Genomic DNA, 24163 nt, shown 5'->3' with positions numbered 1-24163 from the left:
CGCTATCTTAAAACAAAAAAACTTCAAATCCAGACTCCAGCGAGAAACTGCTGAATTGGAGTTCATTTGCAAATTGGATACTATTAATTTAGGCTTAAATAGAGACTGGGAGTGGCTAAGTCATTATGCAAGGTAGCCTGTTTCCTCTTGTTTTTTCCTACCCCCCCCCCCCCCCCCCCAGATATTCTGGTTTAACTTGGATTTAAATTTGGAGAGTGGTCAGTTTAGATGAGCTATTACCAGCAGGAGAGTGAGTTTGTGTGTGTATGGGGGTGGGGGGGAAGTGAGAAAACCTGGATCTATGCAGGAAATAGCCCGACTTGATTATGTAAAGAGTTGTCACTTTGGATGGGCTAGCACCAGCAGGAGAGTGAATTTGTGTGGGGGGGTGGAGGGTGAGAAAACCTGGATTTGTGCTGGAAATGGCCCACCTGATGATCACTTTAGATAAGCTATTACCAGCAGGACAGTGGGGTGGGAGGAGGTATTGTTTCATATTCTCTGTGTGTATATAAAGTCTGCTGCAGTTTCCACAGTACACATCTGATGAAGTGAGCTGTGGCTCACGAAAGCTCATGCTCAAATAAATTGGTTAGTCTCTAAGGTGCCACAAGTACTCCTTTTCTTTTTAAAATATTGGCTTCTCCAGCTAACTCAGTCGTCTTCACCTTTATTTTCCTGTGTGTTCATAATCTGGAAAAGAAAAACAAGCTTTCCTGCTTTTTCAGGTCCCAAACGATTTTTCAATTTGGAATGAATTAGTTCAAAGGAACAAAATATTCTTTCTACACCGGCAGAAGAAGCTACTACTGTTAAAAGTGAGATTACCACTTCAACAGTCTTGTGGATCCAAGTGCTTAAGTGATATCCACCAGTTCACTGGTGTGACTTTCTTTAAAACATCATCAGCAAACATATATTTCTTGAATGGTTCACCCTTAGCTCTGAAGTTTATTATAGTTGGCATTATGGAGGGAGGATTGCTGTCTGGTTGCTGGATGTACATGTCCATGTCATAGCCAGCTCCTTTTCTTCAGCAGTTAAGGTTTGATCCTGTACGGAGTATTGAGAATATTTGCAAGAAAATGAGCTGGGAATAGTGCTTGTCCCATTGGTTTTATTTTTTTAATGCTTGTAATTTAACTCTGTCATTGCATATTTTTCTTTTTAAGATCTCACTCAGTTTCTTCCAAATTTCAACAGCGTCCTCAATAAAACAGCTATTTCAAGGCTACAGAAATAGGCTTCAGGGTACTCGGAATCTGTTCAACATTTCTCTTAAGCCCAATGTTGAGAACTTTGGCTGTGACAGTGCCATCTATTTTTTCATGATTTTTTTTCACAAACTGTCATCAGATTAGGCCAGTTCTTGATATAGTGCTCAAAACAATCCACTAATGAATTCCATCGCGTGTCTTGTGGGAGAGTTAGCTTGGTTCCTCCCATTTTTTCAGAGCAGCTGCTTCAAAGTGGTTGTTACGGAAATATTTTGCAATTTCAAGAACATTAGCCTTTATTTCTGGAACACTGAAGTCTTTGGCTAGGAGGTTCATCAAATGAGTACTGCAACTGTATGTTAGCTTCGGACTCTCTTCTAAATAATTTCTTCTCATCTTGGATACATTAGCAGCATTGTCTGTGACCAAGCTGCGTACTAGACATTTGAATTTCCCCCCCAGTTTGTTATAGCTTTTACTGCTGCTACTTGTAAGTGTTCTGCTGTGTGTGCATTTCCTGATGTATCAATTGTTTCTGTAAGGAAGACATTCCCTTCTTCTGTTGTCACACAAGCACGTACAACAGGATCATTGTGGACATTGCTCCACCCATCAAGACTCAAGTTAATAATTTTACCCTCTAGACCTCTTGCACACTGCTCAATTCCTCTTTTTATACACTTTATCCAGCAATTTGCCTGCGACATCTGCTCTGTTGGGTGGACTGTATCCTAGTCTTAATGACTGAACCATATTAATGAAGTATGCGTTCTCAATTATACGGAAAGGAGAGTTTGTTGCATAAACAAACTGGGCAATATTTTCATCAATTACCTCGTTTTGTAATCTGATGGTTCTTATGACAAATTTATCTATGGCTGTTTCTGGATGATGGAGATTTTTTTTTTTTCTTTTGCTACAGGTGATATACTGTGGCTATATATGATGTGACTGAAACACTAACATTGGCAGGTAACTCTGAAACTATAGAAAATGATCGTGATCTTGAAGGTGGATAGTGTTCAGAATCCTGTATGTTGAGGATGGATTCTCCTAAACAAAATAAGTCAGTGCAGTTATTTAATTATTATTACCATACCGCTCATTTAGTATTACTCATTGCATGCACTGACATTCAGTACTACTTTAAAGGTGAAATCATAAAAGGAAGATCTGCCTATTTCAGCTATTTATTTTTCATCACAACTGCCTCTAAAATGATAGTACCATAGAGTAACAACTATATTTTTTGCTCAAACATGAGAATTGAAGAATAGTCCAGAAGGAAGACAGGCAGTCCTTAAGAAAGAAGTATGAAATAAAAAAGTTAATCAATCTGAAGATCCTGCAAGTTGAGACATGTTCCTTCCATCATATTCAACACAGCTTTCTCCTGAGAAGAAACACTTCTCATGATGTTGTTTCGTACAGGCAAGCAGGCCTTGCATTTCTTTTTTGCACTGTTTGCATTTTGCATGCATACCTCTTACCCACAGGTAGAGGAACTTCATTAAAATATTCCCAAACTGTGTCTCTTTTATGGCATGCTGCCATTATAGGTTTTCCGTTCTAGTGAGAGATCTCAAATCAATGAAGGCTACACTCAGAAAGACCTCAAGACTTCTGGAATATGCTGCTCAAACAGTTTTACTTTTGTTTCTACTGCCTATCCCTCCTTTCTCACATTTATCTCCAGACTTCTTTTCCTTGTCCTGATGTATTCTGCCCCCAACAATCTTCTGTTCATTGAACTTTTTGAAACTTTGCACTTTTAGAGAGAGGTAAGGGATTAACTCTGTGTACACAAATTTGCAGAGGACAGTAGGGTTGTGGTCTGTTATTTCTCACCTCTATATATTAGTTATTTATTTTAAAACATTTTTGCTGTTAACAAGCATGTTATCTCTGGAGAGACAAATCCACAGTTTGAGAACTGCAAAACTAAGCATCTCTGATGGTATCTTCTAGACTGAGCACTAAGTGCCATTGGGTAGATTAACCTAAATCGATTCAGAAGCCCCTGGAACCCCATAAGATTGGGGTCCCTAATCCATGAACTCTTGGAACTCATTTACAAAATTTTTCTTAAACATTACATGAATATATTGCCTCCTACTATAGAATTAGAATTTCGAATTCCTATTCGATGATGAGATATCTTTGAGCTATAATGTATCTTCTCTAAAACTATCTTTAGATAGATTTTTCCTTAAAAAGCATTTTATCAAAAAAATCTGTTTTAAATTAAAAAAATCCTGTTTTTTATTTAAATTGATTTTTATCCACCCTAGAGTTCTCTTATAGTGCCTGCTCCTAAAACTCCATATTCATTTTCACCTTGATTCACAAGTCCAAACCTAAAATTCTGTACTGTTTGTACTCCTACTGTGAAAGTTATCGATCTGCTCACATATACTCTTAGTTGCTGTCCATATGCAACTAACATATACTCTTAGTTGTTCTGGGCAGGGGCTTGATGTGAGATGCCCTGCTGCTCCCATTCCGTTAATATTACAGGTCCTACAGAAAATCTGTCAGGACAGAACTCTAATCATCCTTATTGCTCCCAACTAGTTGAGACAGTTCTGGTTTATGGATCTGCTGAAGCTCTCAGCTTGGCCACTTATTAAAAATCTGCCCATTTCCAGACCTTCTAACACAAAACAAGGATACTTTTGAGCATCCCAGTCTGGAATTGCAGCTCAAAGCCTGGTATTTGGATGAATATTGGACATAGAGTGCTAATGTTCCAGAATGGTGCAATCCATTCTCAATCAAAGGAGGAAAGTCTACTAGGAGATGTTATTCAGTAAGATGGAGGCGTTTCCTCTTAACTTGCGTTGCTGAGCCCATCTTCAGAATCCTGCTGGGTCCCTGCTGTGCTGGAATATTTATTTACCCTTAAGTCTTTGAGTCTCTCAAAGTTTGAGTTTCTCTTTAGTTCTCTTCAGGTTCACTTAGTAGCAATCAGTGCTTTTCATTCTCCAGTGGATAACTGCATGATCTCCATTCACCCTGCTACAGCTACATTTTTAAAGGGCATGAGCACTTTGTAGCACCTTTCCAGCATTAGTAAATTGAGGTCCCATTGGGGCATGAGCTTTCATTCTTTTGTTTCTCACTAAATCTCCTTTCAAAGCTCAGGCCACAGAGCATGTGGCTAATCAGTTTATGAAAGTGGCCTTTCTCATTGCCATAACATCAGCCAGAAAAGTCAGTGAGTTGGGGCACTCATTGTGGACCTGCCATATACTACCTTCCATAAAGAGAAGGTCTTGCTATGGCACCACTCAAAGTTTATCCATAAAGTAGTTTCTAAGTTTAATATGATGAATCAAACCATCCACTTGCTAATATTTTTTCCTAAACTGCATACCTCTGATGAAGAGAGGATGCATCATTCTCTGGACATCTGAAGGGCATTGGATTTTTCTCTATGAAGAACAAGAATTAGTAGGCACCTAAACTGTTAGTTTCTGTAACAGAGAGCTCAAGAGGTCAGGATATATCTTGATATATATAAAGTGCAGAGACTTTCAAAATGTATATCTGGCTGTATTATCCTCTACTACCAACCAGCTCACATCTTTCCCTTGCAGGGGGTGAGTGATTATTCCACCAGAGCACAGACAATCTCTACTTCATTTCTGAGAGACGAATTGCTACTAGAGATATGTAGGCAGCTACCTGGTGCTCCTTGCTCACCTTCATGAGACATTATGCTTTGGTTAAGTCTTCTACTGCAGATACAGCTGTGGGAATAGCAGTACTTTAGTCAGCTATCACTTCTGTATTATTGCACCCACCTCCTGTTTGACCACTGCTTGTTAATCTCCCATGTGTGGAATACACATAGAGACCATCACTTGTAGAAGGAATGGAGGTTACTTACTTGTAACTGGAGGTTCTTTGAGATGGGTGATCTGTATCTGTACTGCACTACCTGCACTCCATCCTCTTTCTCTGGATTTGTAATAAGAGTAGGAATTGGAAAGTTATCAGTACACACTGTCCTTTCTACCCTCTGGAGCACAAGGAGAGCTATGGTGCACATGTGGACCAACAGACGCTGCTTGCAAGAAAATTTCAGATTCAGGAGCATGGTGCTCATGTGTGGAATACAGCTAGGGACCAAACATCTTGGAAAAACTTCCAATTACAGGTAAGTAACCTCCATTTACATATAAAACAAAATCATAGCATGCTTTTTAGAGACTAAACTTGACTAACAGGTTAACCTCCAGTCTAAAGAAGTTTATCTCACCCAAAGTTCTCTCCAGCATTAATCCTGGGGAAATTCTGCACCACTGCGCAATGCAGAATTTGCACAGAATTAATGTTCTACATAGAATTTCATTTTCCCCTGCAGAATTGGTGCTGCAGAACTGCTGGCTGCCAATAGGGGCCACTGGACCCAGCAGAGACCAACTCTCCAGTTCGTAAATACAGGACACTGCCAAAGGGGAGTGAGAGGGGGAGCTGGAGGGTTCTGGGCAGCTGCAGTTCCCAGCACATCCTGAAGGAAGGAGGAGGCATGCAGCAAACTCCATACAAGCCCGGGACCCAGCATCAGACTTTTTCTCTCTTGATCCCTGGGCTCTGAAGGGTAGGGGAGTGTGGTTGTCTGGGCTGGAGTGGCGCTCTGGGGATAAGAGGTGTGGGTGTTTGGACTGGGGGGGTTCTGAGAGCAGGGAGTGTGAGTGTTTGGGCTGGTGAGGGTGCCCTGTGGCTGGGCTCGGGGGGAGGGGGTTAAAGAGGGATGTGGGGGTCAGAGCTTGAAGCGGCAGAGTTTTCCTCCAAGATGTGCCCAGCTGACAAATGATACACCAAGACGGAGGTGCCCAGCAAAAGCATAATAGAGAAACAGGAACTGGGTTGTCGTAGGGGTTTCTTTATTTCTGTGCACGTAGGGGAATCTTTTTTGTATTGTATTGTTATGGACTTGCTCACAGATATTTTGAAATAAATTACCCAAATAATTGAAACGGGTATGGTTATATAGTGTTGTTTTGACAAATAAAAGATGCAGAACTTTAAATTTTTTTGGTGCAGAATTCCTCCGGGAGTATCAGCATTTCCAGTGAAGCCTGGTTGAGATCACACTTTCATGAAGAAAATTTGCTGTCCATTTACTTCCTGGGTGAGGGATACTGGGATGTCGTCTTTGTCTTCCAAATATAGAAGAGCAGACCTTTAATGTGCACCTCAAGATATGGTTCTCTCCTTCCACCATTTTTCTTGTTAGTTTCTTTCTGAAGTTCTCACAGTCTTCTTGTTTTCATTCAGTTCAGACAAGTGATAAGAGACCTGTTGTGAACAAGGTGACTCAATTTACATGTAAACAGATAGATGGATACGCATCTCTTGTCTGACAGAAAATCTGTTTTTCACCTATACTGATGACCAACCTCCAGACACAAACTTTAACAACATATTTTCAGCGTATATGCATAACTCCTTATGCAGCATCAATATATGTGTTTCTCAATGATATTGATGACCAGTGTGACACCAGTTTTCATTTAAGAGATCAGATGACATGCTTTTTGTGAGCTAGAATGTACTTACCAGACTCAGGACATTTCTGTAACCCAGTGGTGGGCAACCTGTGGCCCGTGGGGTGCACGGAGCCCATCAGGGTAATCCTCTGGCGGGCTACAAGTTGGTTTGTTTATATTGACCGTCCACAGTCATGGCTGCCTGCAGCTCCCATTGGCTAGGAACGGCAAATTGCGGCCTGCCAGTGGATTACCCTGACGGGCTGCCTGCGGGCTGCAGGTTGCCCACCACTGTAACCCTTCTGCATCCTCTTTCTACTTAGCTTTAAGGTTCTTGAGTCATAGTATGTTTGGCATGTACTGGGAGGAAGTGAGCAGAGTGCCCTGCAGGACTCCTAAGCTTGTAAGGCACTATTGTGGTGGGGAAATTATGCTTTATGGTGTGATTTAGGGAACAAGGAACCCAATAGAGTTTAGGGGTATGTCTAGAGACAATGGGCTTGTCTAAATTGGGATGAAAAATGTATCCACATTTTAAAACACTAGTAAGTTGTATTTTAATGTATTAGTTGGACAAGATAAATGCTAGTGGCAGCATAGTCTGCAACTCAACAACTTTAATATGTGTTAAAGTCTGCACTGCCTTATCCACATTAGAGTTTTAAAATGTGATAACGGGTTAGTAACAGCCTTCGAACAATACATCTTTAAATTCTAAACTAGGAATTTGTCTTGACTATCTCCATGTTTCCCCAGGCTCCTTTGCTTTCATGAATTAGGTAACCCAATTTTCTGGCCTCACTTTGCTCCTTAAGTTCTGAATCTTGACTCCTGCTTCCTTTCCCAGCTTTGCCTCCCTGCAAAACTTCTAAATGCCAGTGAATGCATTGTGAGCCTTACTATGTCAGCAGGAATCATGGATCTGATGTATACTCTATTTAGGTCCACTTCAGCTCCTGATAATGTTAAACAAAACAAATGCAAAAAAGGGAAGCATATCTTATACTGGGGGCAGGAGGCAGGTGATTCAAGGAAGCTCAGTAGGGAGCCAGGAGGGTTGCATGCTCTACCGGAGCGAGGAGAAACCTGAGGCTTTTGACTTAGACAAATTGGAGGATTGGGGGACCTAGACAAATTGGAGGATTGGGCCAAAAGAAATCTGATGAGGTTCAATAAGGATAAGTGCAGGGTCCTGCACTTAGGACGGAAGAACCCAATGCACAGCTACAGACTAGGGACCGAATGGCTAGGCAGCAGTTCTGCGGAAAAGGACCTAGGGGTGACAGTGGACGAGAAGCTGGATATGAGTCAGCAGTGTGCCCTTGTTGCCAAGAAGGCCAATGGCATTTTGGGATGTATAAGTAGGGGCATAGCGAGCAGATCGAGGGACGTGATCGTTCCCCTCTATTCGACATTGGTGAGGCCTCATCTGGAGTACTGTGTCCAGTTTTGGGCCCCACACTTCAAGAAGGATGTGGATAAATTGGAGAGAGTCCAGCGAAGGGCAACAAAAATGATTAGGGGACTGGAACACATGAGTTATGAGGAGAGGCTGAGGGAGCTGGGATTGTTTAGCCTGCAGAAGAGAAGAATGAGGGGGGATTTGATAGCTGCTTTCAACTACCTGAAAGGGGGTTCCAAAGAGGATGGCTCTAGACTGTTCTCAATGGTATCAGATGACAGAACGAGGAGTAATGGTCTCAAGCTGCAGTGGGGGAGGTTTAGATTGGATATTAGGAAAAACTTTTTCACTAAGAGGGTGGTGAAACACTGGAATGCGTTACCTAGGGAGGTGGTAGAATCTCCTTCCTTAGAGGTTTTTAAGGTCAGGCTTGACAAAGCCCTGGCTGGGATGATTTAACTGGGAATTGGTCCTGCTTCGAGCAGGGGGTTGGACTAGATGACCTTCTGGGGTCCCTTCCAACCCTTATATTCTATGATTCTATGAAAATGCTTCTTAAAAAGTAGCTTTTAGTGCTCTAGAACAGTGGTTTCCAAACTTGTTCCGCCGCTTGTGCAGGGAAAGCCCCTGGTGGGCCGGACCGGTTTGTTTGCCTGCCGCATCCGCAGGTTTGGCCGATTGTGGCTCCCAGTGGCTGCGGTTCGCTGCTCCAGGCCAGTGGGAGCTGCTGGAAGCGGCATGGGCCGAGGGATGTACTGGCCGCCGCTTCCAGCAGCTCCCATTGGCCTGGAGCAGCAAACCGCGGCCACTGGGAGCCACGATCGGCCGAACCTGCCGACACGGCAGGTAAACAAACCGGCCCGGCCCGCCAGGGGCTTTCTTTGCACAAGTGGTGGAACAAGTTTGGGAACTACTGTTCTAGAAATATGGTATACTGAAAGTGCTGAAGGTAGAACTTGATTTAACCAGAGAAATGGGCAAAACACAGGTATAAATATCTTCACTTTGCTCCCCCAGTGTGCTTCAACACTGGGTTTCGGGGAACACTTTTAGGGATGGAGGGGTATTTCAGTCGTATTCATCCAGTCATTTGTTTCTCATCTGTGAGAGCATCAAAAAAAAGTGCTGATTGTGCTGGTGATCTGTGTGAGAGAGATATGGACACATGTAAATTAGCAACTGGACTGAGGCCATCAGTTGTATTTAATATATGAATTGCTCTTCTGTAAATGCTGACATATTGCTTGGTTTTGTACATGACACAAATGTATTAATCCCAAGCACAAAATCATGAATCAAGCATCCTCAAAATTACAAGTGACTCAAAGTTAGATATTTTTTAAAAATTAAATTTATGTTTTTGGTCTGTTTCCTGATTTTTTGAACTCCCCCATCCACCACCTGTGTGTGTAATTTTCACACACACACAGTGTTGCCAACTCTTGCAAATTTATAATAAATAAAATGATTTTGGCCTTAAGTGCAGAATCTCTCACTTCAGAACCAAACGGAGATTGGGCACCATACAAACACATAGTAAGAGAGAGTGCCTCTCCTGAAGCGCTTACTGGTACTGCAAAGCATGGTGATGAGTTTGTGATATGGGAGTGGGAACTGGGACTCACCAAATTCCTTTCATATAAAATCTACCAACTATCTATTAGATGGAAACAGAAATTCAAACTGGATGATTGACAAGGGAAAATCTGTGTTGCTTATAGCAATGCCCTGAGGTAGCCAGTCCCCATTAAGGGCTAATGACATACCTTTGAGAATGAGGCTTGCTTTCTGGAAAAATAAGTTTATAAAATCAAGTTCTGACTTTTTTGGAGTTTGCACAAGCAGGGTCTTTCACACTGTGACAGTTTAAGACAGGAAGCCTGAATTTAATATGGTGGACAAGTGTAGTCAGTATATGGATTCAAAGAGTGAGGTGATGTCGTTAAAATACCAGGCAAGGAAGATGCACTTAGCATCTGTGTTTTGTGTGGAGTGGTAGGTGATGGGATGTTACAAGGATGAAAGAGGATAAAGTTTCAGGAATCAAGACAGGAGACTTGGATATGAAGTGGTGATTTTAGAATTGAAAAGTCTATTTTATCACCAGCCTACTGAGTTGTCCAATCTTACACTCTGCTTTTAACTTATTAATGTTATGGCAATAAATCAAGGAGTTACAGCAGTGCTGTATGTCCACGTGACTTATATGACTAATTACATTGGGCTGGTGTCTGAAACAATTGCAGTGGTGTTTGCTACACACTTTGTGTATGTGTTACTGTACGACGTTGGGATGAACTTTTATGTCCTGTGTTACAAAATGAATTACATCTTTCATATGCATAATGTAACTCTTTCTCTTCTTAGCCATAGATTTCATAATCTCCAATGGCAGGGAAAAAATATTTGGAAACACTGACATTATACTCTGATTCATTATGCTCCAATTTATTGTTTCCTTATAGTCGATAAGTTTTTGCTACAGATACATAACTGGGTTTTATCTGGCTATATTGCTGTTAACCAGTTTCAGAGTAGCAGCCGTGTTAGTCTGTATTCGCAAAAAGAAAAGGAGTACTTGTGGCACCTTAGAGACTAACAAATTTATTTGAGCATAAGCTTTCGTGAGCTACAGCTCACTTCATCAGATACATTCAGTGTAGCTCACGAAAGCTTATGCTCAAATAAATTTGTTAGTCTCTAAGGTGCCACAAGTACTCCTTTTCTTACTGCTAACAGTTACATTAAGCAAATGGCTTGACTATTACTCATTATTATCAAACTTACTTCTAAAAGTAAAATCCACATAAAATGGTTAAAATAGATAAAAAGTTAATGAGAGTTAATAATAAGTTAATAATAAATCAAACTCCATTTGTCTATATCAGCAGATACATAACCTCTGTTTTAATCACTGCACGTTTCTGACTTTTTCTTCTGTTGTATACATTCATCTTTTCATAGCAGATGATGAGGAGCACTGACAAATTATAGTTCATTGATCAATAAGAGTTCATTGCTTGATTATGATGAAAAACCCTGCTATTATTTCAGACTTGTTTTTACAGCGTTTCTGTTTTCTTCCTTCATCTTTTCAGATTATGGCACAGGCTCAAGGCTTGGGGAGGAGATACATTAAAGCCTTTTTTAAAGGCTTCTTTGTTGCTGTTCCTGTGACAGTGACTTTTCTAGATAGAGTGGCCTGTGTAGCAAGAGTGGAAGGAGCATCAATGCAGGTAACAAAGCTTTATTTACTGTTAAATTAAATCCATGTTTTTAGCAAGGCCTGTGTCTCAATTTTAAATAACTGATAACCCAGTTGTAAAGGTGGAGGGTGCAGGTGAGAAGGATTCTCTCTCTCCCCGCCTTCCTGATATTGTGTAGTAAAATGAAATGTATGGACAGGGCCTTACGTCATGGAGTGGTCTGCTTTCTAATATGTCACACGGGTACTCTGTAGTATGGCAAGAAAAGGCTCTTGGGAGTAAAACTTCACAGAATACTATAATTCCAAGGAAAGCAAAAAGGTATTTTTTCAACAATAGATCTTGCTAAAATTTTGGCAAATCCAGACATGCTCATTTTACAGTAGTAAAAATTTCAGTGTAGAATTTGGGGTCTGTGGAGGAGGAGTTTGTTTATGAAATGTTCTATTTAAAACACTATGCATTTTAATTTTAAAAGAAAAAACAACTATTACCAGACCTATTATTACTCATGACTGTGTACAGGTATCATTTCAATAAGGAACCTGTGGAACTAGTTGCCGGGGAATGTTGTTAAGGCCAAAACTACAATGGGGTTCAAAAAAGAATTAGATAAATTCATGGAGGATAGGTCCATCAATGGTTAGCATTGCCAACATGGTCAGTGATGCAACACCATGCCTTGGGTGTCCCTAACCTCTGACCACCAGAAGCTGGTAATGGACAACAGGGGATGGAACACTTGACGATTGTTCTGTTCGTTCCCTCTGAAGCGCCTGGTATTGGCCACTGTCGGAAGACAGAATACTGGGCAAGATGGACCATTGGTTTAATACCCTGTATGGCTGTTCTTATATTGTTAAGCTGGAAAATAGATGGCTTGAAATCGTGCTAACACTTATTTTATTTATTGGGAAAGTGATAGTCTAATGGGATTATAGTGTATGCTCGTGATATAAACTGGTGAACTAAAGCACATGAATGTTCTGATATTTTTTGCGGTGTAAAGGGACATTTAAAAGGAAAGAAAAGATTGTTGCTACTGAAAACCACCGCTGCTTCCCCTTACTGTGTTGTTGGGACTTTTCAAATGGATGCTGTTTCAATTTTGCAATTCTGTCAGAGTGACTCTCTTTGTCCGTTGCTTCATTGCATTCTGATGACCATATTCCAATGTGTGTAGCTTCTTCTGACAGTGCAATCGCCTGTCCCGCAGTGAAAATTACCTTCGTGTAGCAAGGGGATTGTCTTCTCTTTCTTCTTTAAGGATAATAGCGACTAGGGATGAATCAACTTCTGTTCCATTAAAGTTCCTGGACTTCTGGAGTAGATGAAGATCTCAGGAAGAGCAGAGACAGGTGTTGGGAGAGAGGAAGTGGTCTTGGGGAAAACTCAGGCTATTGTTTCTTTTAGGGACCAGGAGCCTTGTAGTGTAGTGTGGGGCAAGGCCTTCCCTCTCTCCCAGCCAACAGGATAAGCTCTGGGAAAGAGAGCATTATATATTCTTCCTCTTCTATCATAACGAGAGATGCTAGCAGGGGACAGCCTGCTGACTTGGGCCAGCCCAGGAGGGAAAGGACTGAGTTACAAATGGGCCAGCTGGGAGAAGCTGGCTAAGGCTGCAAGGGGCCTGAAATTAGCACATAGGTCCCAGAAGGAGGGCTGTGGGACTCCTGAATGAGGGAAAAGAAATGTGCTTGAATACAGACTCCAGAAACAGGACTGTGGGACCCCGGAACATAGGAGAAGAGACCTAGGTCTTGGAGAGCAGATTTTACTTTTAAAACACCATGTGTTGATGTTTCTGAAACAAAAATTTCATGGTATTTCCATTTTATAGGAAACTTCAAAAATATTTGGTTTACCAAATTTCAAAATGTTGACATTTCCCACTAAACGAGTTCAAGTTTTGCCAGCTCTACTTTTGTCCAATAGCTGAAAAATGTATGTTAATTTTTTAGCCCATTGAGTCAGGACCTCAGATTTACATCTCCTGAAAGGCATTATCTCCAACAATACAATACATTCTAGCACCAAGCTGGAATACTGGTTTACTGCTAATTTGGAGGGATGAGTGTTAAAAGCGAGTCCACATGATCTTTTGTATAAGATAAGTTTGAATAACACAAAAAACATAATTCAAAACAAAGTTATACTTCTATGCTATATAACATATCTCACATTCTTATGTCATGACGTTTTTCAGAACACTACAAACCTTAACTAATTTTAAACATTGTAATAAAACATTCAGTTATTTTGATGTGAAGGTTTATTAGATCCAAACAAGACCAATCTTTTAGCAGGTATGTTATTTTAAAGAAATGTATCTCTCTCTCATACTGCAGAGCTTGAGAAAGGAAAACTACAAGTCACTGCTTTAGAATGCCATTTCTTTATCTTGCACTCCAGAAAGTGATTTATGTTGAATGCATTTGAAAGCTATAAGATAGAAGGGAATGTGAAATTTAGTCAGTGTGTAGCCTTATTTACCAATAGAATCAAAAGCTCTCACTGTATGATTTCCAAGATTTGATTTGTACTAGACCGCTTAGACTCCTGGCTTTTTGCACTCATCATTCTGGTTCCTGCTGAGTTTGAAATTAAAAGTTATGTCAAGAAGCAAGGAATAGGGCTTTCTCTCTTCAGATTTTCTGATTTTTGTTTTTATTTTGAACCCGGAATGTGTGTAATGTTGCTTCATAATCACTAAAGATTGTAACTCTTTTGATACTCTGGCAAATAGACTGCGTGGAGGTCCTCAAGAAAACAGATATTCTCAATCATTTCGGCAGACTTCACGAATTTCATTGTTTCATGTTGATTTCACATTTTCATGATGTTGAGAACTACCTGGTGGAACCTTTCTTCCGCTCAGTCACCTCTTTATGGGTATTTATCACTAATCTGTAAAGTAATGCACCATTCAGTGTTTTTTTTTTTTTTTGACCACACTTTACTGCTTCATCATCTGACTTTTTTTTCTTTTTAAATGTCCTTTTCTTTAAACCTCTAGTTGAGGGCTTGTTTCTTAGATGGTCAGAGTTATGTGCTCATTTAACATCTTGTTAGTAATACTGAACTTCAAATGGATTTGTGTTGATTTACAGCATTGAATAGATGTGACACAGAAACAGCTGGTGTGAAAATTTAGTAATTTACTGTTACGGATCTTGCAGTTTTTCGTGTAATGTTGACTATACACTTATTTTATAGGTTTCAGAGCAACAGCCATGTTAGTCTGTATTTGCAAAAAGAAAAGAGTATTTGTGGCACCTTAGAGACTAACCAATTTATTTGAGCATAAGCTTTCGTGAGCTACAGCTCACTTCATCGGATGTTTTATAGGGTTACTGTCCTATATAAATGAACCTTCCTTTTCAGTCTATATCTGTTCATGGCTTCTCCTGTTGAGTTACAATGCTTTCTGTTTGTCTGATACATTAAAGTTTCTTTATACTTCAGTGGATTGATCATGTTTTTCCTAATGCTGTGGAAAAAGGAACCCCCTGATGGTTAATGAATGTAAGAATTCATATATCCAAATTAGCTGCTTTGAAATGTTAGATTGTGATTTTATTTCCAAGTTCAGCGACAAACAATTGAGTGTGCTAAACTCGGAATTCAGTCTGATGATCAATAACCTCAGACAAAGTACACCTGCCACTGTAAACTCTACACTAGCAAATATTTTTGAATATTATAATCCATTATGCAGTGTACCTGTTGTAATTACTTATTCTGTGGCAATTTCTCCTTACATCATTATTGTAATATTAGGATTACTGTGACTATATGCTGCTTTGAATACTTCTCCTCTTCTTCAAGCTATAAGAAAATAAGCCTTGACCTTCTGGTGTCCACCAGCAGCATAACAAATATCAAGTTAATTATTATTTATTGTTAAAGGATGTATTGCTTCCCTCTTACTTACAGAAGCTTGTGACCTGTAAGGCTCCCATCATATGACTGGGACCTCAATTTACATGCTTTTAGTATTAGATTGGTTCGTAATTGGAGAGTCAAAGTGCTGTGTGACTTCTGCACCCTTGTCCTAAATTAAGACCTAGGTGTTCCATTTGTACTGAGCTATTAAGCCAGGAGCTTGAACAAACTAGAGAGGTTTCAGACTAGAGATATGTATGCAACATTCTTGGATTTTGTTTCCTTAAAAATAACAGCATTTATGGGTCCATTTGTTAACCCTCTTTCAGAAATAGCGTTAGGTGTGTTTGTGGATTTTTTTTTTTGAACTTGGAGTTTTACTGCTAATAAAAAAGCATGGAGTGTAAGTTACCTGAAAACACAATTTTATATATGGTGTTAGTGTTCATGAAAGATGTCACAATTTATACTGTTTGCTAGAAGATTTATTATTGTTTGCGGGATACTGTAATGGTTAACGTGAAATGAGGGTCTTCTCCTTCAGGTTCTCCTCCCTTCTTCATGCCTTCTTCTCCTAAAGAACTGTTTCTATATGCCTCAGTAAGATGTCATTTCATTATATCAAGATGCTGTTGTGGGGTAGCAAAGCTTGTTATAAATTTCATTGGGTCCCTTGGATGTAATGTTAAAACATAGCTATTAATGAATTGGGTACCAAGCCTCTGCCTCCAAACAAACCATGTCAGCAGTACATTTTTAAAAACAGTATAATTTTCACAAACTTGGTGTAAGTTTTAGAATGCTGTGGAATACAATGATATTAATATAGCAACATCTATTTAAAATATAAGAGTGTGTATAATGTCACTGCTCATTAGAACAGAAGGCTGGGAGGCAACTGCCAGGCTGTAACTTGTGTGTCACTGACTTGCTGTTTGTCCTTGGGTAGATCAGCTTACTTTTCCATGCCTTAAAATCTCCATCTTTAAAATGAAGATAATACTCACTTATCTCACAGGGACCAGGGGTTGTGAGTTTTGATGAATGCTGACTTCGTATTTTGAAAGCTGTGTAAGCATAAGGTGTGAAATGCATCTATTCTTGGAGCCAGAGGCTCAAATTCCAACTGCATCGAACCCACCCTCCACCCTTATTGGGTTTCTTCACACAAAGATTTAGGCTATGTCTACATGCTGACCATTTATGTTGGCAAAGTATATGTCACTCAGGGGTGTGACTCCCCCTTCCCCCCGAGTGACATAAGTGACGCGTCTCCCACCGACGTAAATACTGCTGCTCGTTGGGGGTGGTTTAATTATGTTGACAGGAGAGCTCCCTCCCGTCGGCATAGAGCAGTTACACAAGAGATCTTACAGCGGCGCAGCTGCATCGGTACAGCTGTGTCATAAGAACGGCCGTGCTGGGTCAGACCAAAGGTCCGTATAGCCCAGTATCCTGTCTTCTGACAGTGGCCAATGCCAAGTGCCCCAGAAGGAATGAACTGGACAGGTATTCATCAAGTGATCCATCCTGTTGCCCATTCCCAGCTTCTGGCAATTGTAAGCTCTCTAGTTTAGACATAGTCTTAGTGTGCAGCAAGCTAGGGTATGAATGTTTCAAACAGCGGTATGTCAAAGCACACTATGGAACTTTTAGTGCATGGCAGCAGGGTCCACACAGTGAGTTAGTGCACATTTAGGCTAGTGTGCTGTAGATTTACAACCTGGCTTTCTGTGCACTAAGTCTCCATATAGACAAGCCCTTAGGTAGATAAGTTGAGTACCAGACAGTGCACTTGTGGGAGTCTTTTAGATGAAACTTTATGTAGCCCTCCCCACCACTTTCCTCCCTGGGTTACTTGGGAACAGGCAATGCTAACCTGTGTGCCTGGGCACCTGATGTTGTTGATATTAAAGGAGATCCTGAGTATCCCAGTGGTGATGTTGGATAGGTGGGAATCCTCTGTCCACCCCTCTACTGCAGTCCCTTTACTCCTAAAGGAATTTAAAATTGGTAGTGCCTCCACCTGGCTGGTCCCTGTACACACTCAATGGCGTGCCTTGGGAACCTTCAGGAATAAACCTATTCTTGTAATATTAATAACAATAATCTGTGGCATGGGTCTAAGTCAAAAATACCAATTACAAATAATATACATCCAATATACTAATATTAGAGTTAACATACCTTTACTTAACTACTTAAAGAAACAGAGTTTCTTAACTGACTGAGATTAAATGCCACTACTAATTTAAATCCACAGGGGACAGTTGAATAAAATCAAATAATATAGTGTAGAGTAATAAATGAAACTTATCTAACTGGCATTTACACTGTCACCATTTACCCCACCCCGGAGTAGAGCTCCCTGGGATTTCAGAGTCCTAGACGCTTGCGTGGACATGCTTGAAGATCTGAAGCTGGAGACAGCACTCTGTTGGTTCTGTGTATCATCCCAGCCAAGGCAACAAGCTGCACAGCCCCTCTGAAGATTGGAGTTGGCCCCTCCAACTGTCAGCAGCTCTTGGTCCTGGTCTGATAGGAAGATCACTCTGCCTCTTTTCAGACTCAGTCTCTCTGCTGTGCCCCTTCCCTTGCAAGTACTTTCCCAAACATGAGTAGGGGTTACTCACAGCTCCTTCATGGCAGGCTCACCTCAGTCAGCTCCAGGCACAGCAATAGTCTTTCCCCTGGCTCCAGTGAAGCCACAAACCATCTCTGAAGCTCCTTGCTCGATCAAAGCCCCAGCAGGATTTCTGCAGCAGCTCCTGGTATGGACAGATACGACAAGATTATGACTATCAACAGATGGCTTAGGCAGTGGTGCTATAAGGAGGGCTTTGGGATGTATGGCCACTGGGAGGCATTCATGGACAGAGGACAGTTCTCTCGGGATGGACTTCATCTGAGTAGGGAAGGAAGTAGACTTCTCGGATGGAGGCTGGCACAACTGATTAAGAGAGCTTTAAACTAGGAATTTGAGGGAGATGGTTAATCTCCACGCCGGATTTTAGCAGTGAGAGGAAAGAAAACGAAGTAAGAGAGGTTACAGCCGTTGGTAGGAGGAAGGGCAGTGTAGATACCAGTCTAATAGGTTATACTGGCAGTAAAATGACCGTGCCTAATAGGGTACAGAATGTGAGTGAGGCCAAACAGCAAAAATTAAGATGTTCGTACACTAATGCGAGGAGCCTAGGTAACAAAGTGGAGGAACTAGAGCTACTGGTGCAGGAAGTGAAACCAGATATTATAGGGATAACAGAAACATGGTGGAATAGTAGTCATCACTGGACTACAGGTATTGAAGGGTATGTGCTGTTTAGAAAAGACCGAAATAAAGGTAAAGGTGGTGGAGTAGCATTGTATATCAATGATGAGGTAGAATGTAAAGAAATAAGAAGCGATGAAATGGATATGACTGAGTCCGTCTGGGCAAAAATTAAATTGGGGAAGAAAACTATTAGAGCCTCCCCTGGGATAGTGCTTGGATGTGCTATAGACCGCCAGGATCTAATTTGGATATGGATAGAGCCCTTTTTAATGTTTTTAATAAAGTAAATACTAATAGAAACTGTGTGATCATGGGAGACTTTAACTTCCCAGATATAGACTGGAGGACGAGTGCTAGTAATAATAATAGGGCTCAGCTTTTCCTAGATGCGATAGCTGATGGATTCCTTCATCAAGTAGTTGCTGAACCGACTAGAGGGGATGCCATTTTAGATTTGGTTTTGGTGAGTAGTGAGGACCTCATAGAAGAAATGGTTGTAGGGGATAATCTTGGCTCAAGTGATCATGAGCTAATTCCATTCAAACTGAATGGAAGGATTAACAAAAATAAATCTGCAGCTAGGGTTTTTGATTTCAAAAGGGCTAACTTTCAAAAATTAAGGAAATTAGTTAGGGAAGTGATTGGACTGAAGAACTTGTGGATCTAAAGGCAGAGGAGGCCTGGGATTATTTTAAATCAAAGCTGCAGAAGCTATCGGAAGCCTGCATCCCAAGAAAGGGGGAAAAATTCATAAGCAGGAGTTGTAGACCAAGCTGGATGAGCAAGCCATCTCAGAGAGGTGATTAAGAAAAAGCAGAAAGCATACAGGGAGTGGAAGAAGGGAGGGATCAGCAAGGAAAGCTACCTTATTGAGGTCGGAACATGTAGGGATAAAGTGAGACAGACTAAAAGTCAAGTAGAGTTGGACCTTGCAAAGGGAATTAAAACCAATAGTAAAAGGTTCTACAGTCATAGAAATAAGAAGAAAACAAAGAAAGAAGAAGTGGGACTGCTAAACACTGATGATGGAGTGGAGGTCGAGGATAAACTAGGCATGGCCCAATATCTAAACAAATACTTTGCCTCAGTCTTTAGTAAGACTAAAGAGGATCTTAGGGATAATGGTAGCATGACAAATGGGAATGAGGATATGGAGGTAGATATTACAAGATCTGAGGTAGAAGCGAAACTGAAACAGCTTAATGGGACTAAATCGGGGGGCCCAGATAATCTTCATCCAAGAATATTAAAAGAATTGGCACATGAAATTGCAAGCCCATTAGCAAGAATTTTTAATGAATCAGGGGTTATAACGTATGATTGGAGAATTGCTAACATAGTTCCTATTTTTAAGAAAGGGAAAAAACGTGATCCGGGTAATTATAGGCCTGTTAGTTTGACATCTGTAGTATGCAAGGTCTTGGAAAAAATTTTGAAGGAGAAGGTATTTAAGGACATTGAAGTCAATGGTAAATGGGACAAAATACAACATGGTTTTACAAAAGGTAGATCGTGCCAAACCAACCTGATCTCCTTCTTTGAGAAAGTAGCAGATTTTTTAGACAAAGGAAATATCTAATTTACCTAGATATTAGTAAGGCATTTGATACCGTGCCACATGGGCAATTATTAGTTAAATTGGATAACTATGGATAACTTGGATAATAGGAAAATTGAAAGGTGGATAAGGAATTGGTTAAAGGGGAGACTACAACGGGTCCTACTGAAAGGTGAACTGTCAGGCTGGAGGGAGGTTACCAGTGGAGTTCCTCAAGGATCGGTTTTGGGACCAATCTTATTTAATCTTGGCACAAAAAGTGGGAGTGTGCTAATAAAGTTTCAGAGTAACAGCCGTGTTAGTCTGTATTCGCAAAAAGAAAAGGAGTACTTTTCACTCTCCTGCTGGTGTTGTCACTTTGGATGGGCTAGCACCAGCAGGAGAGTGAATTTGTGTGGGGGGGTGGAGGGTGAGAAAACCTGGATTTGTGCTGGAAATGGCTCACCTGATGATCACTTTAGATAAGCTATTACCAGCAGGACAGTGGGGTGGGAGGAGGTATTGTTTCATATTCTCTGTGTATATATAAAGTCTGCTGCAGTTTCCACGGTATGCATCCGATGAAGTGAGCTGTAGCTCACGAAAGCTCATGCTCAAATAAATTGGTTAGTCTCTAAGGTGCCACAAGTACTCCATTTCTTTTTGCTAATAAAGTTTGCGGATGATACAAAGCTGGGAGGTATTGCCAATTTAGAGAAGGACAGGGGTATCCTACAGGAGGATCTGGATGACCTTGTAAACTGGAGTAATAGTAATAGGATGAAATTTAATAGTGAGAGGTGTAAGGTTATGCATTTAGGGATTAATAACAAGAATTTTAGTTATAAGCTAGGGACGCATCAATTAGAAGTAACGGAGGAGGAAAAGGACCTTGGAGTATTGGTTGATCATAGGATGACTATGAGCTGCCAATGTGATATGGCCGTGAAAAAAGCCAATGCGGTCTTGGGGTGCATCAGGAGAGGTATTTCCAGTAGGGATAAGGAGGTTTTAGTACCGTTGTAGAAGGCACTGGTGAGACCTCACTTGGAATACTGTGTGCAGTTCTGGTCTCCCATGTTTAAGAAGGATGAATTCAAACTGGAACAGGTACAGAGAAGGGCTACTAAGATGATCCGAGGAATGGAAAACTTATCTTATGAAAGGAGACTCAAGGAGCTTGGCTTGTTTAGCCTAACTAAAAGAAGGTTGAGGGGAGATATGATTGCTCTCTCTAAATATATCAGAGGGATAAATACCGGAGAGGGAGAGGAATTATTTAAGCTCAGTACCAATGTGGACACAAGAAGAAATGGATATAAACTGGCCACCAGGAAATTTAGACTAGAAATTAGACAAAGGTTTCTAACCATCAGAGGAGTGAAGTTTTGGAATAACCTTCCAAAGGAAGTAGTGGGGGCAAAAGATCTATCTGGCTTTAAGATTAAACTCGATAAGTTTATGGAGGAGATGGTAGATGAGAGAACATGGTTTTGGTAATTAAATATTCATGGTAAATAGGCCCAATGGCCTGTGATCGGATATTAGATGGGGTTGGATCCGAGTTACCCAGGAAAGAATTTTCTGTAGTATCTGGCTGGTGAATCTTGCCCATATGCTCAGGGTTTAGCTGATCGCCATATTTGGGGTCGGGAAGGAATTTTCCTCCAGGGCAGATTGGAAGAGGCCCTGGAGGTTTTTCGCCTTCCTCTGTAGCATGGGGCACGGGTCACTTGCTGGAGGATTCTCTGCTCCTTGAAGTCTTTAAACTATGATTTAAGGACTTCAGTAGCACAGCTATAGGTGTGAGGTTTTTTGCAGGAGTGGTGGGTGAAATTCTGTGGCCTGCGTTGTGCAGGAGGTCAGACTGGATGATCATAATGGTCCCTTCTGACCTAAATATCTATGAATTTGTGACAGAGCGCCACACCAGCAGTCTGGCTCCTTTCCCCCCCACCCCAAAATGGAGCCCACTGCCTCCTCTCCCCGCACTCCCTGGAAGAGAAAGTCTCTCAGCCTTTGCCTAAGGCATCATGGGAGTTGTAATCTCTAAGGCTAGATTGCAGCATACAGGATCTTCCCAGCTGGAACACTCCCAATAAAGTTCAGAGGCCCCTCTAATAAAAGGGCCCTACAAATAAAAAATAGGGTCTGTGCATTCTACATAGACTTCAGAGATTCTATGGCACTTTCAATTAGATTAGGGGTTTGTGCTTTTGTCATTGCTCCAATATCCTTTCTTCTCACTATCATGCAGGATGCTACCGTCCAGTCCAGAGGTGGTTGCTACCCTCTGTCCAGAGGTGGTTGCATTTCAGTGCCCTGAATATAGTTTGTGAATCATTTGCAAAGTAAAGTGCTATGCAAATGTAGATATTAGCCTTTGATGAAAGATGCTGCATAAATGGAAAGTATTATAAGTAGGAAATAACATTTAAAAAATTCTGATGTCCACTGAAATATAGTTGTAATAAGCTGATTTCCCTTAACTGGTGCTTACTGTACATATAGTTTTTGTGAAATAACTATGATTATACCTGCCATTTCTAAACATTATAGGTCAAATTCCATTGACCTGCATTGGAGTTTTGCCAATTTACACCAGTGGAAATTTGACCCTGTGAGTTTAAACCTGCAGATAAAAAGGAAACTATCTTTAGTAATTAGTACCCGACTAAAATAATGTATCATAAATAAATGTTTTATACCTTGTTCTGATGCTGATGTCTATGCATGATCTTCATTCTTGTTAATGTCACTTATAGCTGCTTTAAAACCTTGGTGGATCCATTTTTGTCTTTTGTCCATAAGCTAATATCTCACAAGTCCTATTTGAAATAAATTTTTGTCTGCCTCTGTCTGGGTAGGAAATAAGAGGAATGAGGAAACTCTGTTTATAATGAATAAAAATGGCATTTGATTTTAAGCAGCTTTATAAATAGAAAACAGAGTCAAGGAGAGGCGGGTGAGAAAATAGTGAATCATTACAATTACTTTAGTGAAGCTGAATTCTTTGTCAGAAATTCTAGGTAGTCTTTAGATTTAGCAACATAATTTGTAAATTAATTATTGTGAATATAAGTAAACTGAGGCTACACTGAGTGATGACAGATTGATGAGAGCTCTAAGACAATGTGTTGTGAGGACTTCATTTCAATGCATTGTGCCCATTTGTTGTGATCATCATAGATATATCCAATGTGAGCTGGAGAGCCCCAGAAGCTAATAGCTCATTGTTGGTGGAATGCTCCACATAAATGTCAAAGAACAGAGAACTGTAAGGTGAAGTCTAAAGTCTTTTCTGCCACAAATCAAGATACATGTCAGTTAGCACTGTAACAACAACATGACACCTGGAGCTCATTGAATATTTTCTGATGGAACACTTCCATTGGAAAATGCTGATTTGGTAGAATCAAGACATTCTGCTGTAGCATAATGATTGTCAAAACTTTCAGTGGAAACCAGGTAGGCCGACTAGCCTTGTTTCCTGCCAGCCTGGGTGCTCCCTGCTTCCCAGAGCAGCTGGGACGAAGCTGAAAAATTCCATTTTGGTTGTCCTGTGCCTTTTAAATTTTTTTTTTTTTTTTTTTTTTAACTTCTGATTCAGGACAAAAGATTTTTTTCAAAATTTTCCACGTGATGGAAATGCCATTTTTTTGACCAGCTCTGTTGTCGACCAGTCTATTATGTCCTTGAAGAAGAGGTTAGCAGTCTCAAAGCTCTCGCAAGAGGCAGGTATTTGGTTGGACTGATGCCAACCTGACTGAGTACATTCACGAACTCTAAATCTGTCAAGCAAAAAGGCATGCTAGCAGATGACCTCCATTACATATTTCAGGGACAACATGAGTGATACTTGATACACACTCTGGTGGAATGGCTCTTCTAAAAATGGTGTCACTCTTCATGAGAAGTTGTAGTGCAAAGCATTCTTAATTCCTGTTTCAGAGTAACAGCCGTGTTAGTCTGTTTCGCAAAAAGAAAAGGAGTACTTGTGGCACCTTAGAGACTAACCAATTTATTTGAGCAAAAGCTTTCGTGAGCTACAGCTCACTTCATCGGATGCATCCGATGAAGTGAGCTGTAGCTCACGAAAGCTTATGCTCAAATAAATTACTTCTTTTCTTTTTGATTCCTGTTGTAT

General features: G+C 40.7%; 1 protein-coding gene and 1 long non-coding RNA gene across 14 annotated transcripts in view; one reads left to right on the top strand and one right to left on the bottom strand.

The window, feature by feature from the left end:
• Positions 1-24163, top strand: part of IMMP2L (inner mitochondrial membrane peptidase subunit 2) — an 835235-nt gene that overhangs the window by 23097 nt on the left and 787975 nt on the right. For 4 of the 13 annotated variants that reach the window (XR_007354631.2, XR_007354633.2, XR_007354632.2 and 1 more), the window contains exons 1-2: positions 6279-6357; positions 11216-11353. Coding sequence is in view for 10 of the 13 variants with exons in the window: in XM_048836077.2 (XP_048692034.1) it covers positions 6325-6357; positions 11216-11353 (171 nt within the window). In the remaining 3 variants the exon portion in view is untranslated. Of the gene's footprint in view, positions 1-6268; positions 6358-11215; positions 11354-24163 lie in introns of those variants that run through there. The other 9 variants (XM_048836073.2, XM_048836075.2, XM_048836074.2 and 6 more) reach the window with 5 other exon arrangements.
• LOC142070614 (uncharacterized) lies at positions 6366-22823 on the bottom strand. Its single transcript, XR_012666513.1, has 3 exons — positions 22725-22823; positions 17864-17976; positions 6366-6524 (listed from the first exon to the last, which is right to left on the bottom strand). It is a non-coding gene; the product is annotated as an uncharacterized LOC142070614 (long non-coding RNA).

This window comes from Caretta caretta, chromosome 1 (genome assembly GCF_965140235.1).
Source record: "Caretta caretta isolate rCarCar2 chromosome 1, rCarCar1.hap1, whole genome shotgun sequence".
NCBI lineage: Eukaryota > Metazoa > Chordata > Testudines > Cheloniidae > Caretta > Caretta caretta.
This window is presented reverse-complemented; position numbering and strand designations above follow the sequence as displayed.